General features: G+C 37.7%; 1 protein-coding gene across 2 annotated transcripts in view; it reads left to right on the top strand.

The window, feature by feature from the left end:
* LOC150098312 (uncharacterized) overlaps window positions 1–19,085 on the top strand; it is a 733,595-nt gene that overhangs the window by 294,726 nt on the left and 419,784 nt on the right. For both annotated transcript variants that reach the window (XM_090404774.1, XM_090404775.1), the window contains exons 22-23: window positions 4,321–4,428; window positions 14,072–14,179. In XM_090404774.1, the coding sequence (XP_090260900.1) occupies window positions 4,321–4,428; window positions 14,072–14,179 (216 nt within the window). The remainder of the gene's footprint in view (window positions 1–4,320; window positions 4,429–14,071; window positions 14,180–19,085) is intronic.

Below are 19,085 nucleotides of genomic sequence, written 5' to 3'. Positions count from 1 at the left end.
AGTTTAATGTTGTGAAATGTATGGTTTTTAAAATGTGGAAAACCACATTGAGATGTAGTATTTACTTGTTGTGTTTGATATGTTGTTAGAGGTGGAGGAAATAAGAGATCTTGGTGTGATAGTGGATAAGGATCTAAAATTTAGAGAACATATTGCCAAAATTGTGAGGATAAGAAAATCAATTCTGGCATTAATGTGAAGCACACTGACTTGTAGAAGTAAATTGATTCTGATACAATTGTATAAGGCCTTGATTTATGCCACATAACTACATATGGACTACTGTGCACAGATTTGGTCACCTGGTTTTCAAAAGGATGAAGAGATGTTAGAAAGGAGCCAGAGGTGATTGACTAAGCTAGTTTCTGGTTTCTGAAATGTTGAGTGTGAAGTAAGGTTGAGAAGATGCAATTTGCAGAGAGTTTAGTGGATAGGGGAAAGAGAAACATAGATGGTTGTAAGTGGTTGTAATCTTATAAAAGATGTTTTTCATAAAATGGTGGGAGAGAGGAGGTCATCCCTGGAAGCTGTATATAAGGATGGTGGGAACAAATTGTGAATGACTGGAATGCATTGCCTTAGAGTGCTGTGTTTGCTTAGAATTCGAACATGTTAAAGACACGGTATGATTAGCTGTGTGTGTGACAAAGGAATGAGTCTTTGACTGTATGGGGATCTTGGGATAATAATAATAAAATAAACCAATAGTTACAATATCTTTTGTTTCCCAGGAAGAACCTCCCACGATGAGTCTCTTGACTCCATGGAGGCCTGAATAATAATGATAATAATAAATCTTAATTCAGTCCTTCCAAAAAATGGCTAGAACAGAACATTAGTAAAAAAAAAAAAAAAAATTGTATTTCAATCTCCAAAGCAATCAGAAGAAGAACAAAATCAAGAGTATAAAAAAAACAAAAAAACAGTGATTCTTTCATATATATACAAACAGTCACAGATAAAATAATAAGATTGCTTCACCAATAAAACTTAAATGTCATCTTCTACCTTATCAACAAAATCTCTAATCACCTGAAACCTGTCAAACCTCCACATTTGCTACTTAAAAAAAAAAAAGACAGTTGTCTACAAGATTATTTGCAATGGTCGCCTAAACATACAGGACAGAAAGTCAGATCTGGAGAAATATGCTGATTGCAAACATTGACATATAAAGGATACTTAAACCATGCCTGGCAGTACATACAACAGAATCAAAACAATGATCAAGAATGACAACAAACTAAGATTATTATTATTACTGGCAACTCCAAGGAGTCCTTAGACTCATTGAGAGAGGCCCTAAACTTCATGTCGACAACTATTCAGCTTCCACACGGTATCTATCATACCTTGCCTTGAACCCACTTACAGTCATGGCACCCACAACAGACTCTGGCAACTTATTCCACTCATTCACCACTCTCCATGCAAAAAAACCTAGTTCTAACACCTCTGCTGACCACACTCTTGCCCAGTTTCCATGGATGGGTCTTAGTCCTCCCACCACCAGACCTGTTCTGAAAAATATCCTCTGAATTATAGAAACCCTTCAGTAATTTGAATGTCTCAATCATATCACCCCTCTTCTGCCTATCAACCAATGTCTGCAACCCACAAATCTTCAACCTGTTCTCATATGGTTCATTCCATAAACCTGCTATCATCTTAGTCACTCGTCTCTGGATCCTCTCCACCTCCTCCCCATCAAGAAGAAACTCTGGCACCCAGATCTGGGCACAGTAGTCATGATAGGGTCTTATCAAGGCTCGATACAGAGGAACAATAACTTCCTTGTCTCTGCTCGTCAAAGTATTCTTCAGTAACCAAGTGATTTGATGAGCTGATTTAGCCACTTTTGCAATGTGTCCCCTAAACTTCAACTCCCTATCCGCCAACACCCCCAAATCCCTTGCTTCGTCAATCTCCTGGAGTACAGTTCCATCAATGTGGTATACTGCTGCTAATCTTTTCACCCCAAAATGCATAACCTTACACTTTGCCACATTAAATTGACATCCATTCTCCTTAGCCCAGTCCCCCAATCTATCCAAATCATCTTGCAAAATTTTGACATCATGTGCATTCATTATTGCTCTACCCAACTTTGCATCATCAGCAAACAAATGAATAGTTCCTCTCAGATCCTTTCTGATATCATTAATGAACAAATTAAATAGTAGTGGTCCAAGAACAGAACCCTGTGGCACACCACTAGTCACAGGCCATCTTTTGGACTCTACTCCTGAATAAACTACTCTCTGATGCCTATCCATCTCACCAACCCTATATCCATCCCCATATGCTGCAGTTTGCTGATTAGAATTCCATGTGGTATCCTGTCAAAGGCCTTAGGAAGGTCCAGCAGTATGACTATAAACCCATTACCCTTATCCAGCTCAGCCGTCACTGTGTTATAAAACATGAGCATGTTAGTGAGGCATGATCTACCCTTCACAAAACTATGCTGTCCCCCATACAATATCCCGTTATCATCTATCCATTCCTGTATTCTTCTCTTGACTACTTTCTCCAAAACCTTGACAACTCCTGATATGCTGATCGGTCGATAATTTGCAACAGCAGTCTTGGAACCTCCCTTATGCAGTGGTACCTTTCCCCTCCCCCCTCTTTCCAACCCCTCGGAACTAACCCAGACCCGAGACTCAAATTAAACAAAATTGTCAAGGGCACTGACAATTCTTTTGCTGCTTCACATAAGACCTGAGCTGATATACCATCCAAACCCCACAGATGTGTTCACATTAAGATTTTGTAATATACTATTCACCTCCATTTCATTCACCTCGATTCCCATATAACCTGTTGGATCTTTCATTCCTGCAATATCACCACCTGAATTACAAAGTACTCGCTCAGTAATTCCACTATATCAACTAATTCAGTGCTTCACATTAATTACCATTTTTACTCAAGAGCATTCAAAGAATCAGGTGAAATGATAAAGCATCCTCTAATGTACAACAAAAAACAATGAACAAGGGATAATTTTATATTAACTCTGCTCTTCATTAATTCATCACAATACACTCATATCAGCTAATAGTATACAGAAACACCTGAACTAGCTGCCAGGTTAATAGTGAATGCATGAATTCCATTGTTTAAAAATGTTCTAATATTTTTCAGTAGAGATGTTAATTGTGTTATTACTTGCTGTATAGTTTTTTTTTTTAGTTTATTCATGTTATTTTCTGATGAAATAAAAGAGAGTATTTCATGAAAGTAGTTGAAATAAACAATAGTTCCTATTTGATATCTTTTTCCTTCATGCTTACATGGTGATTAGAATACATCATTAAAATTATGGAAACAACTACTGTGTTAGAGTAAAACTTGTGTTTAATATAAACCAAAATAAACACTCGATGTTTCAACCTTTACATGAAGGTCATCATCTGGAGTATACACATATATAAAAAGAAATAAGCTGCACTACAATCTACATGGTATGCTAAAGTTACTGACTAACCAGTACAACTATTGGCCTGACCTCTTGTGGGAAAAAAAAACCCTTACTACATCAAAGCTCGAGTCCTGTTATTATTATTATCTATTAGGTTCTAACCCATACACGGTACTAATGTACTATAGGCTGATCTACCAACCTCTCATGCATGGGCTCAACATTAAAAAAAAAGTTACAAAATTAAATTAAGTTGGAGAGCAACATGTTCACAAAAAAGAAAAAATTAATAAAAAAAATTAAGTATATAAGTATACATATAAATTATGGATACTTATATAAGTAATATAATTATATATATATAATTATGTCCCAGATGAAAAAATTCAAAAGTAAAAAATAAAAAATAAATAATAATAAATAATAAAAATACAAAAAAAAAAAAAAATCCCCAGCCCACTCTTGGTACATACAAGTGTTTTCTATATGCTTACAGCCTTTCATGACTAGGAGTTAACATTAAAAAAAAAATTATCCTCTCACAACCGAATTTCACTTACTGCAACCATTTTTTTTTTTTTTTGTGAATAAATTCAATAAGTGAAACAATGTTGTATCCATTATTTTGAAATATAGATTATAATTTTTACAGTCAGCTATATTATAGTGGAAGCTTTGCAATAATGAATATTCTTTAGAACAGCATTGGTGCTACTATGTATTGTTTTAACATTTCAGTAGTTTGGTAAATTAAGTGAATTAACTATATACTGTTTGCTATACTGAGAATTGACTGTATTTGTGATGATAAGCATATGTTTTCATTTAGGAGACTAGAATCAAATTTCCTTTTTTTTTTTTTTTTTTTTTTTTTTTTTTTTTTTTTTTTGTAGGGTGGTGAGGGAATGCCTGGCTCACCTGGACCAGAAGGAAAGCAAGGACCAAAAGGTGAAGATGGACTCCCGGGAACACCTGGACCACCAGGAAAGGATGGAGAGCATGTAATTAATTATTAGTTAATAATATTTATTTCACCATACTAGTAGTTTGTGTTTATGAACAAATCAGTTTTACTCATAAAAATTAATGTAGTATACAGAGATAGTGTAAGAGCTTAATAAAGGCAGGAAATTAGAATGAAATATAATTATAAATAAGAAATATAGATAAAAAATATTATAATAAAATTGCTTTGGTTTTCTTAAAAGTCAAATCTGAATCAAATGTCAGTACAGCTGGAGTGTTTTCTGGTTAAACAAGGTATCTGCTGTTATTGTCAGAGAACCAGGGCATACATTCAAAATTGAGCTACTGGAACCTCAATCAAACTCAGAAGATTTTTAAGGAGGCAGCACAAAATGAAGGATACTGATCAGATGCATGAGGAGTATAAGGAATAGGTTAAGAAGGTGACTCAGTTGGTAAGGACAGGAAAGTCCAGTAGCAAAAATTAGGCAGTCAAGCCAAGAAAAATCCTAGAGTTCTTTAATATCTGGCTAGGAGAAGAATGAATAATTATGGAAGGATGATGTAAGTCAATGAACATGGTAGGTTGGTAACTTCTACAGAGAATACAGTTGAGATATTCAATGAGTAATTTATTGGGTCAGTTCATGCTCATAAATGCAGCATGACAAGGAGCTTGAGTGTAGAGGGTATAGTGGGACTGACAGTGAGTAAGCAGAAGATATATGAGGAATTAAGCAAAATTGATGTTCAAAAGGCAGTAAGATTTCAAGAGACATATCAGCATGTCTCTTGTGTGAGGATTACCAGATTATCGTGGAAGAGATTTTTCATAGAGTAGAGGGAGGCAAGGGTAGAACAGGAGACCATCCCTGGAAGCTGTATAATGAGGATGCGAATGGGGGAAGGGGGGGGTGAGAAGCATAGTCTTTGCATGGAGAGTATTTGGTAAGCAGAATTTATTGCCTCAAGTATGTGATGAGTGCAGTAACTATGAATGGATTTAATGCATGGTTCGAAGATCTTTTTGCATGAGAGAGTTTGGACCTCTCATGATGAGTCCTTTGATTCTATGGAAGTTGGGTGTTTATAATAATAATAAGTTGATGATCACTAGCATTAAAAATGAACATTGGATCAGCATGCAGTTTATCAGTACAAGAATTAACAAATCCAGATTTGGATTTGCTAATAGTTGGTTTGCATTTGGTGCATGGTTCAAGCAGGTTGAGTATGAATTTAGTAAGATCACTTCATTGCTTGGACAGTTGTCATACAGAATGTCAAGGCTCAAGCACAAGAAGTTAATGAAGAGACAGAGTGTTTTCAGAATTTGGAGAGCAGTAAATACAAAATTTGTTTCAGTGACAAGCATTTGGCAAGTAAATGAAGCAAACATTTATAAGATAAGAATATAGATGAATAGAGAAAGAGAGGAGCAGACTATAAGAGAAGGTAGTGAGAATTGGTATGGAATAGAGCTCTGCATGCTTGGATTACTGCTGTACCATTTACAGGAGTTGGACAAAGTAATGTGAACACTTGGGAGATAGGCAATTTGTCTTTATTAATATGTTGTGGGATCACCATTTGCCTTTAATACAGTAACCAACCATTTTGTCAGCTGTATTAAATTTTAATAGTCTCCAGTGGAATGTTTTGCCATTCATTAGTCAGAATATCTACCAATTGCTTGAGAGATGTTGGAGAAGGAAATCTGCTTCTCACTCTCTGCTCTCCAAAATTGGCCATATTGGTTTGGTGATATTCAAGTCAGGTCATTGAGTTGGCCCGTCAGATGTTGAAGTTCTTCTCAGTGCTCCTAAAACCAAGACTTAACTGTTACAGCTGTGTGTATGGGTGCATTATCATCTTGAAAAATGGCATCATTGTTAGGAAACAACGTTTGGACTATAAGATGCACCTGATCAGCCAGAATGTCCACGTACATGCTGGCAGTAACTTGACTATGTAGGTTTATGATTGGGCCAGCCAAATACCAAGATATGGGCACCTAAATCATCACAGATCCACCCTATGTTTTTTTTTTTTTTTTTTTCCAGTTGGAACCAGACAGTCCGAATTGTATGCTTCCTTGGGGGTTTTCTCCATACATAAACCTGACCTGTTGTTAAAGTAAATGCTGACTGAGCAAATAAAGTAAATGCTGACTCATTGTACCTTATCACTCATTTCCTATCATCAGCTGTCCAGTAGGAGTGACATGGGTGAACAGTGAAATCAAGCAAGCAGTGTTACAAAAAAAGTTGTTACGGAGAAGAAACAAGACAGTTTGCAGTGAACAGATGCATCAAGAATATAAACTGCAGGTCAGAAAAGCAATATGCATGTTTAAAAAAAAAAAGTGGAATATGAGAAGAGATTGGCCAGTAAGGTCAAATCTAATCCAAGGGAATTTATCTGGTATGCGGCAAGCAAGAGGAAAAATAATTATGGCAGGTTGAGGTTAACTTATTTGTTAATGATATTTCACGTGGATTGACTGGGTTTTTGAAATGTTTGCTGATGATGCAAAGTTAGGAAGAATTATTAGGAAAAGTGCTGATGTTAATTCTCTACAGGAAGATTTTTTCAATAGACTCTTAGCTTTGACAAATGAGTGGGGTTGCAGTTTTAATATTAATTAAACAACTATGTACTGTATTGGTGGAGCTGTACTTCAGGAAGTGGATGAGATTTGGGATCTTGGAGTGATGGTAGACGGTGGACTGAAGTTCCAAGGGCACATTGCAAGTGTTGCAAAGACTGCACATTGTATTGTTGCTATGATAAATACATTGACATGTAGGAATAAGGAGGTGGTGGTGGTAGTGGTGCTTCTATATAAGGCATTGATCAAACCACATATGAACTGTTGAGCTCAGATTTGGTCACCTGGTTTTCATTGTGATATCATGACTCTGGAGTATTGATTATGAAGAGCATTTGAGGGAATGTGGATTACTGGAGTTGGTGGATAGGAGGAAAAGAGGAGATATGATAGAGACCTTCAAGTTAGTTAATGGATTTTATCAGATTTATTCAGAAGGAATTATAAAGAGTGGATATTATGATGGGAAGAATGAGAGGCCATCCCTAGAAGTTGCATAAAGATGCAGTGAAGAAGGGTGTGAGGAGTAGATTTTTTGTGTGGAGAGTTATTGGTGAGTGGAATGCATTTCCGGAGTGCATTGTGAATGCAGGTAGTGTAAATAACTTCAAAGTTCATTATGATAGACTTTTTGCTGGTTGAGTGAGCCCTCCCACAATGAGTCTTTTGACTCCATATAGGTTCCCAAAAATAATAATAAAATCTAAATGAACATATCTATCTATATATATATATATATGATAAAGATACCAAGCTATTTTGAACCTGGTTTTACTTCATTTCCCAAGTAAGTCAAGTTTGCACCTGCAAGTATTGCAAGTCTGGGTGACCCTGCACATAGTGCAAGTCAAGGCAACTCGTGGCAAAGGTGGATAAGCTCTGATCACTATTCTTAATATTTACCCTTAATGCAAAGCACATCTCCTGGAGGAGATGTATGATGCTATGTATTAAAGGCCAGGGGCCACCACCCAGACCGGTTTCGACCTTTATTGAGGTCTCATCAGTGGGAGCCAGGCTTAGAAATACCAAGATTTTAGTAATACAGAGCTTATAAGTATTTTGCCAGAACAAGTTACAATAAAGTGTTTTGACCTTATTAAATAAAAATCTCAGGATGAGAGATAGATGTAGAAAGTATTTTACCTTGGGTATAATAAATGTTAAAGATACCAAGCTATTTACAAGTTGCCTTGACTTGCACTACGTGCAGGGTCACCCAGGCTTGCAATACTTGCAGGCGCAAACTTGACTTACTTGTCTGTTTGTTTACTTGGGAAATGGAGTAAAACCAGGTTCAAAATAGCTTGGTATCTTTAACATTTATTATACCCAAGGTAAAATACTTTCTACATATATATACATATGAGGGACATCTGGAAAGTAAGTTCCGATGGGTTGTCAGAGAAACAAAAATATACTTACAAAAAAACTTTATTGGAAATTAAATTAGATAGACATCTTTCACTACTTTTCTACATAATATTCACCATTGTTCAGGCACTTATCATAACGGGGCACCAAGAGTTGAATATCTTCATCATAGAAGGTTGCCGCCTGTGACGCAAACCATGTATTGACTGCGTCTTTGACCTCGTCATTGTCTTGAAACTGCCGGCCACCAAGGAAAGATTTCAGATGTTTGAACAGCTGAAAGTCCTTGGTGTGAGATCAGGACTATAAGGGGAACGATGGAATTGTTCCCAGCTGAAGGTGGCGAGAAGTTATTGTGTTACTCCGGCCGTGGGTGGGCGGACGTTATCATTAATCAAAAAAACGCCCCTGGTAAGTATGCCACATTGTTTATTCTGAATCACACTATGCAGTTTCTTAAGGGTTTGGCAGTACATACTCACATTGATTGTGGAGCCTTGACCCAAGAATTCTGCCAGCAAAATTCCATGTCTGTCCCAAAACACAGTGCACATGATTTTCCAAGTGGAAACTGTTGTCTTCAATTTCGTCTTGACTGGTGATGAGGTGTGCCTCCACTCCATGGACTGTTGTTTGGATTCAGGGGTTGTGTGCAACACCCAAGTCTCATCCCTGGTGACAAGTCTGCTCAGGAAAGCATTGCCATCCTCATGGTAGCTTGTCAAGAATTCCAACACACTGCCCAGCCGATTCACTTTGTGTTGTTCTGTAAGCAACATCGGCACCCAGTGTGCACACAAATTCCGATAATTCAGTTTCTCCAACACAATTTCATGAAGACATGAACGTGAAACTTCTGGAAATTGCAGTGAAAGTGACATCATAGTGAATCCCCTATTCTGTCGAATCTTCTCTTCAACTGAATGCACCAAATCATCATAGTAGTGGCAGTGAACAGTGCCTTTTGCTGAAAAGCTCTGTGTCAAATTCTGTCAGTGGATGCAAGAAACCTTTAACAAGAGATTTTCAAAAAAAGGTTTTGTGTTGTCTTGTCTAATATGAAGGTGAAAGACTTCCCTTCCAACTCTGCAAAACAAACAATCCAACTGTGAAGGACCCACACAAGGCATTATCATGATTACTTGCAATTGGTGAACAATGAGCCAGGTCATAGTCTCTATAGGAGATCCTCATAAAATCCCATTCTTTTTTTCATTTGGTTATACTATAAATTAAAGATTCCAAGAAAGTATATTCTTGGTTTAATCCTTTATCCAAATGTAAGCAAACAAAGTTTGCACCTGAAGTAATTTCAGGATAATGGATTAAATCAAGAATATAATTTCTTGGAATCTTTAATTTATATTATAACTAAGTGGAAAAACATCCAACATCTATCTCTAATCCAGAGTACAGTATCCCTTGCTTAACACGGTTTTGCTTAATGTGGGATTTGATTAACACGGTGAAATTAATTGCGACAATCCCTTCATATATGCTGCAAGAGTTTTAATTAACATGCCTTTAAATGTACCAATATTCTATCAAATACGACATCATTGTTACAACCCATGGACATGGGGGGCGTCATTCCAACTTTTGAAAGCTTATTTTCTTAAAAAGACATTCTCAAAGACAGTAAAAACAACAGCGTGAGAAAATGCAATTAGGTACCAAGAATTTTGGAAAAATTTTACCATTAAACACGGAATCAAACACATTCATGATTCATGGGAGCAAGTGTCTTCTAGCTGCATGAGAGCTGTTTCAAAAAACCTTTTGCCAGAATGCACTAATGACTTAGGTGGTTTCAAAATCCTGTGAACAATGTGGTTGAAGAAATCGTTCCAATTGGTGAAGACCTTGGTTTTGATGGTGTTGATGCAGATGCTAAAGAATTAATTGGATTCAAATTCAAAAGATTTCAGCGACAACGATCTTCTTGCAATTGAACAACAACGTGCATATGAAGACAGCGAACAAATGGAATGTGAAGATGAGGTTCCCAAGGAGAACAATCAAAGAACTGGACGGAATATTTTGCAGTTTAGAATCGCTTAAGCAGCAAGTAATGGATACAGATACAGATGTTAATCAATGAATGTTTATTTGCCGAGCTAGAGAGTCATTTGGATGTTATCTTAGAATTTATGCTGATAAGAAAAAAAAATAAAACTGTTTAAACGAATCTTGATAAATTTTTTGATAAAAAATTGCAGTAACTAATGTAGGTACATTTATTTTGCATTCATTTTTTTATCTTTCCTAAAAGAGTACCATATAAAACGAATTATTAATACAGTAATCGAGCATGAACGAATTGCAATTTTTACCATTGATTATTATATTTGATTAACACGATTTTGATATACACGGTAACATCGAAGGATTAATTAATTGCGTTAATCAAGGGATACCTGTATTTTAATAATAAGGTGACTATTAAATTATTTAAGGAATTTACAATGCATACTGGAATATTAATTAAAAGAAACTTTAAGAAATACTTCCTATATTTTGGCAATGTCACATTGCCATCTTCCTGGGAACATACAACTATAACACATGCACGCAGGCACTACAAAAAGCAAATGAGGCAGGAATGAGAAGCTACTGTTGTTCCTAGAGTCCTAATGATACCCCCCCTAAAGGGCTATATTGTCTTGGCTGCACGCTTCCCAAATTTGGGGCAGTCTCATGCACCCAAATTTGTTGAGATTTGGAAAGTTTTTAGAGCTGGGGCTTTCTATGAACAATCTTTCATTTTTAAACTTGCTGCGGTGTATTGTGTGGTGGGTATCCAGAGCATAGTCTGCAAGCCCAGAGTGACTGTACTGGTGAAACCAGATGTAGTCTTTGTGTTCTGAAATCCTGACATTCGCTGTCCTACCTGTTTGGCCAAAGTAGGACAGTTTACAGCTGCAAGGGACCTGGTATACCCCAGGTAGGTCTAGGGGAAGTGGTTGGTCTTTGGTGGAGCGGATGAGGGATGCCAATTTTTTATATGGTTTGTGACATGGGTCATATTTTTTTAAGATTTTGGTTATATTTTGAGAGGTGCCCTGAATATAGGGAATGCTGATGGATTTAGTGTAATCTTTGTTATGTAGGGTGGGAGGGGGGAGTATTTTGGTTAACTGGTTTTAATATTTTTTGGATTTTTTCATGGTTGTGGCCATTGGCTAAGAAAGTATTAAGGATGTGGTTTAGTTCAGTGGTTAGGGCATTGTCATCTGAACAGATTAATTTTGCCTTGTTATATAGTGTTTTTATAACCCCATATTGTTGTGAGGGGGTGAGGAATTGCTGTTGAATGTATCTGCTGTATGGGTTGGTTTTCTGTAACCAAGGATCCATCAGGCTGGTGAGTGATTAGAGTGTCTAGGAAATGGAGACTGTTGTCTTGCTCTTTTTCTAAGATGAACTGGATTCTGGGGTATTGACTGTTTAAGTGTGTTAAGAGTGTATCTGAGCCATGTGGCCAAATAGCGAGCACATCATCAACGTAGCAAAGCCAAACAGTGAGTTTTTGTGGGGCAGAGTTTAAGGCTTTCTCTTCACAAGTCTCCATAAAGAAGTTCGCTAGGAGAGGGGAGAGTGGTGAACCCATGGCTGTCCCCTCTATCTATTTGTAGAATTTACCTTGCCAAACAAAATAGCCTGGGTTCATTGTGAACTGAAATAGGGCTGAGATATCGAGAGGAAATTTGACTTGGATGAACTCTAAGGTTTCCTTGAGTGGAACATTTGTGAATAGGGAAGAGACGTCAAAACTGACCATTATGTCAGTGTGTTGGAGTGAGAGGTTTTCTATACTGGCTTTGAAGTGGGCTGAGTTTTTTATGTGTGATGGTGTGTTGCCAGTATAGTGTGTAAGCACTTTGGCTAAATGTTTGGCTAATTTGTATGTGGGGGAATCAATGCCAACCACTATGGGACGTAATGGCACATTTTGTTTATGTATTTTTGGAAGTCCATATATTCGAGGAGGTCTAGAGTTAATAGGTTTTAGTTTGTTGGTAACTTCCACAGGCCAAGAAGTGACCTTCTTAAGGAGCCTTTGGAGTGCTCTAATTTGGGAGCTGGTGGGATTATGCTCAATAGGAAGGTAGGTAGCCCGATCTAACAATAAAGCCTTAAGCTTACCTGTGTAGTCCATTTGGTTGAGAACCACAGTGGCATTTTCCTTATCTGCTTTGGTGATTACTATTTCTTTGTTTTTCTTCATTACTTGTAGAGCTTTAAATTCACCTTTGGATATGTTGGATTTTGGTGGTCTTGCTTTGGTGAGAACACGAGCTACATCCAGTCTGATATTGTTGGCAATATGGTTTGGAAGGTTGCAGATGCCATGTTCTATCTGAATCATTATTTCTTCAGCGGTTATTTTCTCAGGAGATATGGCAAAATTGTGCCACGCCAATGCGTTGAGTGCCTCAGGCTTCAAAGTAACGGAAGAAAGGTTGACTACAGTGTTGAGTGTTGTTGTGGTTTGGAGACACCATTAGGAGTCTAGGAACAACAGTAGTTTCTCTCTTATGCCTCATTTGCTTTTTGTAGCACCTGCATGCACGTGTCATAGTTGTATGTTCCCAGAAAAATGGCAATGTGACATTGCCGAAATATAGGAAGTATTTATTAAAGTTTATTTTAATTAATATTCCAGTATACGTTGTAAATTCCTTAAATAATTTAATTGTCATGTGTTACCAATGTATAAGCCTTTCTACAAGAATAATAATAAGGTATGACACCTTTTGGCTACTTATATATGAAAATATGACTTCTGCATCACTTCAACTTTGGTATCACTTCTGGGGTCTGGCTGCCACTGATGAGACCTCAATAAATATCAAAACAAGTCTGGGCAGTGACCCTTCCCATAATGCATAGCATTATACATGTCTGTAAGGATATGTGCTTTGCATTGTGGGATACTGAGGCAAGTGATGTGAAGTCGTTAGCTTCTATATACGAGTTGTCCAGTCCTGAAATTACTTTAGATGCTTTGAGTGAGCCCTCAAAGCACATTATATGTTTATATGTCTCAAATTGAGACACATAAGCATATTAGTACATCTTTAATTTATATTATTATTATGCCCTCCGTGGAGTCGGCATTGAACTTTAAATTTTTTTTCATGTCTTTTATATTATATGTACATATTTGATTTTAGTACATTATGTTGCAACACTGTATCTGTGTTTTCTCTTCATTTTCCATATTAACACGTTCGCTGCCACGCTACTTTGGCATAGTTTGTTCCTGTACACCAAGCAATTTCACATCTTCAAGGTCAGTACGGGTAATCTCATTGCCGGCAGTAAGCATCATACGAGTATACTCGTACCTGGCTTGTGGGGCTCATATACCAACTACAAGTATACACAGTTTTGCTGCTAGCTCCACACGCCAAGCATTTTCACTTCTTCAAGGTCAGTACGGGTAATCTCGTTGCCGGTAGTAAGCATCATACAAGTATACTCGTAGCTGGCTTGTGGGGCTCATATACCAACTACGAGTATACTTGGCAGCGAACATGTTAACTATCATTTTTGTTTATCCAGCAGTCCCTAGCTCTGTTGAAGCAGTTTAATCTCAGCTTTAATGTCCTTACTGTAGTTTAAAATAAAAAGTTGAAGTTTGAAATCTTCCTATGTTTATTTAATTTTTTTTTATTATTATTATTAAGGGGCCTCGTGGTCCTCCGGGTCCAAAAGGTGAAGATGGAAAGCATGGCTTACAAGGACCACCTGGTCCTCGAGGTCCTCTTGGACCTGCAGGTCCTAAAGGATTACCTGTAAGTATTAGTACATTTTACTTTTATCCTTTACTATGACATAATTTCTACAGGAATATTACATCTGGTAATCAGGCTGATTGATTTTTAATTATGAGATGAAATGTTTTTTTTTTTTTAATTATTATTTTATGAGTTTCTGAATGAATTAACAGTAGTAATCTGATGACTTGTCTTATTTTGTTTTAAGCTTTTCATGAGCCATTAAGGTTCTTTACCTGTGGATTTCACAACCGCGACTGTCTCGAGGATAAGGTGATTGGTCCTATGCCTCCTGGTGTGTGTCCCATGTCGGTAGATGTGTGTGTTTACAGGGCCAGTTTGCCTATTCTGGGGGATGAAAAACCTGAGTTCCCAGCTGAAAATACCTTACCTCCATATGAGACAAGCTAACTCACCTTTAGTTGAAAAAGCCAGATAAAGGTTCCTCACATCTTGGATGGGAATCGAACACAGGTCCTTCTGCCAAAAAGGCTTCGTCTATACCGACTGAGCTACAGAGGTTCTAATTGGAAGACTTAAAAATATTAATTCCTTCAAATTGTATTATTACTTAAGGCTTGTGGAAAAGTTAAGGTTTAAAGCTACATGACTAGGAAGAAACATTCACATATAAGATATGTGAAGAACTGGCTTTGGCTTGGGCTTCTACTGATGTCCAGTCCTTAGCTTTCCTGGGATGCATCTCCATCATTAGATGCCCACGTAGATTCTGAATGAATGAGGATGTGCTGACAATTTGGAGTTAACTGCTATATTGCATTCTACATCAGCTGAAACAACATGTGCATTATGATGATAATGATGCAACATAATAGCTATCGTAATGGTTGAGCATTGTCCAGTTTCACTTGGTCCTCACTGTTTTCTTCAAGGAACCAGGAATGAAGTATACAGTCAAAATAGTCAGCTACTAGACCAGCCACACATAACTGAAGACATACACCATTAATATATAAACTAATAGGGGAAAAGAAAAAAGATGAATTATCTTAACAACATTATTGGGGTTACCAAAATTAAGAAGACTAAAGCAGGTTTCAGCTTTTTTTAAATAATAAGACGATAATACATATTTGTGCTTATGGTCCACTGAATCTAATAAGGAAGAAGTAGACATTTTTTAAGTCATTAGAAAGGGAATCTTACACATTTTTATTTTTATTCATTTTTATTATTATTATTATTATTATTATTATTATTATTATTATTATTAAACAAGACCTCATGGAGTCAAAGACTCATCTGGGAGGTCCTTTTATCACACACACACATCTCATCATACCATGTCTTAAACACACTCAAACTCCTTGCAGACACCACACTCTCAGGCAAGGCATTCCAATCATTCACAACTCAGCACAAAAAATCCACATTACTAGGTCTATAACAACATCCCGCCAAGTATTTGATTCTATTCACCTCTATCTCACACCATACTGCCTCAAAACCACTGGCCCTATTTCCCTCTTGCATCTCTACCTTGTATGGACATAACTCTTTCTCTATCATCAATAGCACTTCCCCTCCCTTTTTACCCCTTCTATCTTCACGAAACACATCATACCTTTCCATCTCTATTCCTGTCAGGATGTCGTCCTCATCTAACCATATCTCACTTATTCCGACAATCTTTGGGTGCACAGAGGAAATTAGTGCAACCATTTCATCCGCCTTGTTTCTTATACTTCTAGCATTGGTATACAAACACAACAGATTATTTCTGGATCTACAGCTAGTTCCACTGATACCACTCACTTGATGTGATCTCTCCATGTTGGACTTCAAGACATAAACATCAAAGTAAGCAATGGATCTCAGACATTTAGAAAATCATTTGGGAAAATCAAATGAAAGGCCACCTTGATTGCCCCAATGGCAAATATGAAGGTGGAGTGTGAGTACGTGGACAGATTGAGACAATGTAAATTGCAGAGCCTCGTGAATAGGAGGAAGGGTGTGGATATGATTGAGACATATAAGCTAGTCAGGGAGTTGTTATGGGTCAACATGGAAGAGAATTTTCATAGAATGGGAGAGAGAGGGGGTAGAACAAGAGTCCATTGCTGGAAATTGTATAAGGAGGATGTGAGCAGAAGGTTCTTCGCATGGACAGTGGTTTGTGAGTGGAATGTATTGCCTGAGTGTTTTGTGAATGTAGACACACTGAATCAGTTTAAAGCATGGTTGAATGAGCATTGTGTGCAATAGTGTGCCTCCCATGATGAGTCTCTAACTCCATGTAGGTCAGATGTTAATAATAATCTCCACCAATAATTTCTCTAAATTTTGTTTGCTAGTCATCTTTGCATGAAAAACATTACCAAGTTTCCAGTCTTAAGATTCTATTTGTGAGGTTAACCTGTGCTCACAGTCGTAAAAGTGACAAAGATTATTGTTAAAACATCTTGTATGTTTTACCATTCTCTTCTCTTCTCTTCTCTTCTCTTCTCTTCTCTTCTACCATTCCCATAACTCTCTCTTTCATTCCCTCATCTCTTCTACTGTTCCCATTCTCTCCTCTTCTATCACTCCCATAGCTCTCTCTCTCATTCCCTCCTCTCATTCCCATCTCTCTCTCTCACTTCTCCTCTGATTCGCCTTGCATTCGTCTCTTCCATTTGTCTAATCTCATCGTTCACACTTTTCATCTCATTCCCTAGACATTCCACCTGCTCTTTTAGCTCATCTATCTCTCTCTGCAAGTCAGCCACTCTTGTTCGCCATTTATGATCATCATCATCATCATCAAATTCCTGCCATGTACCCACAAGGGGTGTACAGGATATGATAGTACTACATGAGAAAATTATATCATTACTAACTTCCTATCTACAATTTTCCTCCAAATCAGTCTGTTACTTGTCAAGACTCCAACTTTATCAGATCTTATATTTCTATCGTTTAAGGCACTTTGTACCATATCAATCCACCTATATCTTGCTCTTCCTCTGGGTCGTTTTGCTGCCAACTTGGCAGAGAACACTTGTTTTGCTAATCTTTCCTCGCCCATTCTGTTTAGGTGACCATACCACCTGAGATTAGCTCTGCTAACGCATTCCTGGATGCTGACAATATCAAGTTCTTTCCTAATACCATTTATGAAGGTTTCAAAAATAATGGAATATGGACCCGACTCAATAAAGATCTACACAATAATAAATTTAGTTTAATCCTTTATCCAAGTGTGTGCAAACAAAGTTTGCGCCTGAAAGTATCTTCAGGACTGAGGTAAAGTGGTACAACACCGGGCAGCTCCTTGCAAAGGTGGAGCAAGCTACCTACACTCCTATCTCATTATCTCCCATAATGCAAAATTCAACTCCTTGTGGATATGTATAATGTTATGCATTAAGGGATGGGCCACTACCCAGACTAGTTTCGACCTTTATTGAGGTCTCTTCAGTGGGAGCCAGGCCCAAGTGGAGATACCAGGCAGAAGCATTAGCAAGGTCATCTTTTCATCATCAAAGATCTACACAGATGGCTCCAAAAATCCAAATGGGAATTCTGGGAGTGGTGCTCATCTATGGCTCTCATAATATTATTGTTATTATTATTATGGGCAACTCCAGGGAGTCCTTAGACTCATCGAGGGAGGCTCCAAATCATGTTTATCACAACTATTCGACATTCACACAGTATCTATCATACCCTGCTTTAAACTCATTCACTGTCACAGCACCCACTACAGACTCTGGCAGCTTATTCCACTCATTCAGCACTCTAAAGTAAAGAACCCAGCTCTAACACCCTTACTAACCACACTCTTGCCCGGCTTACATGGCTGTCCCCTAGTCCTCCCACCACCAGCCCTGTTCTCAAAAATATCTTCTGAATTAATCTTATAGAAAGCCTTCAGTAATTTGAATGTCTCAATCATATCTCCCCTTCTCCGCCTATCAACCAATTTCTGCAACCCACAAATCCTCAAGCTGTTCTCATAAGGTTCATTCCACAGACTTGCTATCATCTTGGTCACTCGCCTCTGGATCCTCTCCACCTCCTCCCCATCAAGAAGAAACCTAGGTGACCAAATCTGGGCACACAGTAGTCGAGATGGGGTCTTATCAAGGCTCGATACAGAGGAACAATAACATGCTTGTCTCTACTCGTCAACGTATTCTTCAGCAACCAAGTGATTTGATGAGATGATTTGGCCATTTTTGCAATGTGCCCCCTAAACTTCAACTCCTTATCCACCAACACTCCTAAATCTCTCGCCTCATCAATTTCCTGGAGTACAGTGCTACCAATGTAGTAAACTGCTGCTAATCTTTTCACCACAAAATGTATAACCTTACATTTTGCTACATTAAATTGACATTCATTCTCCTTAGCCCAGACCTCCAATCTATCCAAATCATCCTGCAAAATTTTGACATCATCTGCATTCACTATTGCCCTATCCAACTTTGCATCATCCACAAACAAATGAACTGTTCATCTCAGATCCTTTCCTATATCATTAATGAACAAATTAAACAGTAGTGGTTCAAGAATAGATCCTTGTGGCACACCACTAGTCACAGGCTGTCTTTTGGACTTCTGAATAAACCACTCTCTGATATCTCTCTGTCAACCACCTTCCTATCCATCTCCTAATCCTATATCCATCCCCATATGTTGCATTTTACTGATTAGAATTCCATGTGGTATCCTGTCAAAGGCCTTAGCAAGGTTCAATAGAATCACTGTAAACCCATTACCCTTATCCAGTTCAGCCGACACTGTGTTATAATACATGAGCAATTCACTGAGGCATGACCTACCCTTCACAAAACCATGCTGTTCCTGATACAGTATCTCATTTTCATCTATCCAATCTTGTATTTTCCTCTTGACTATTTTCTCCAAGACCTTGATAATGATTCCTGTTATGCTGATTGGCCAGTAATTTTCAACA

Source organism: Typopeltis vanoorti, chromosome 15, assembly GCF_054136105.1.
Source record: "Typopeltis vanoorti isolate ZY-2024b chromosome 15, IOZ_Tvanoo_1.0, whole genome shotgun sequence".
NCBI classification, from domain to species: Eukaryota; Metazoa; Arthropoda; class Arachnida; order Uropygi; family Thelyphonidae; genus Typopeltis; species Typopeltis vanoorti.
This window is presented reverse-complemented; position numbering and strand designations above follow the sequence as displayed.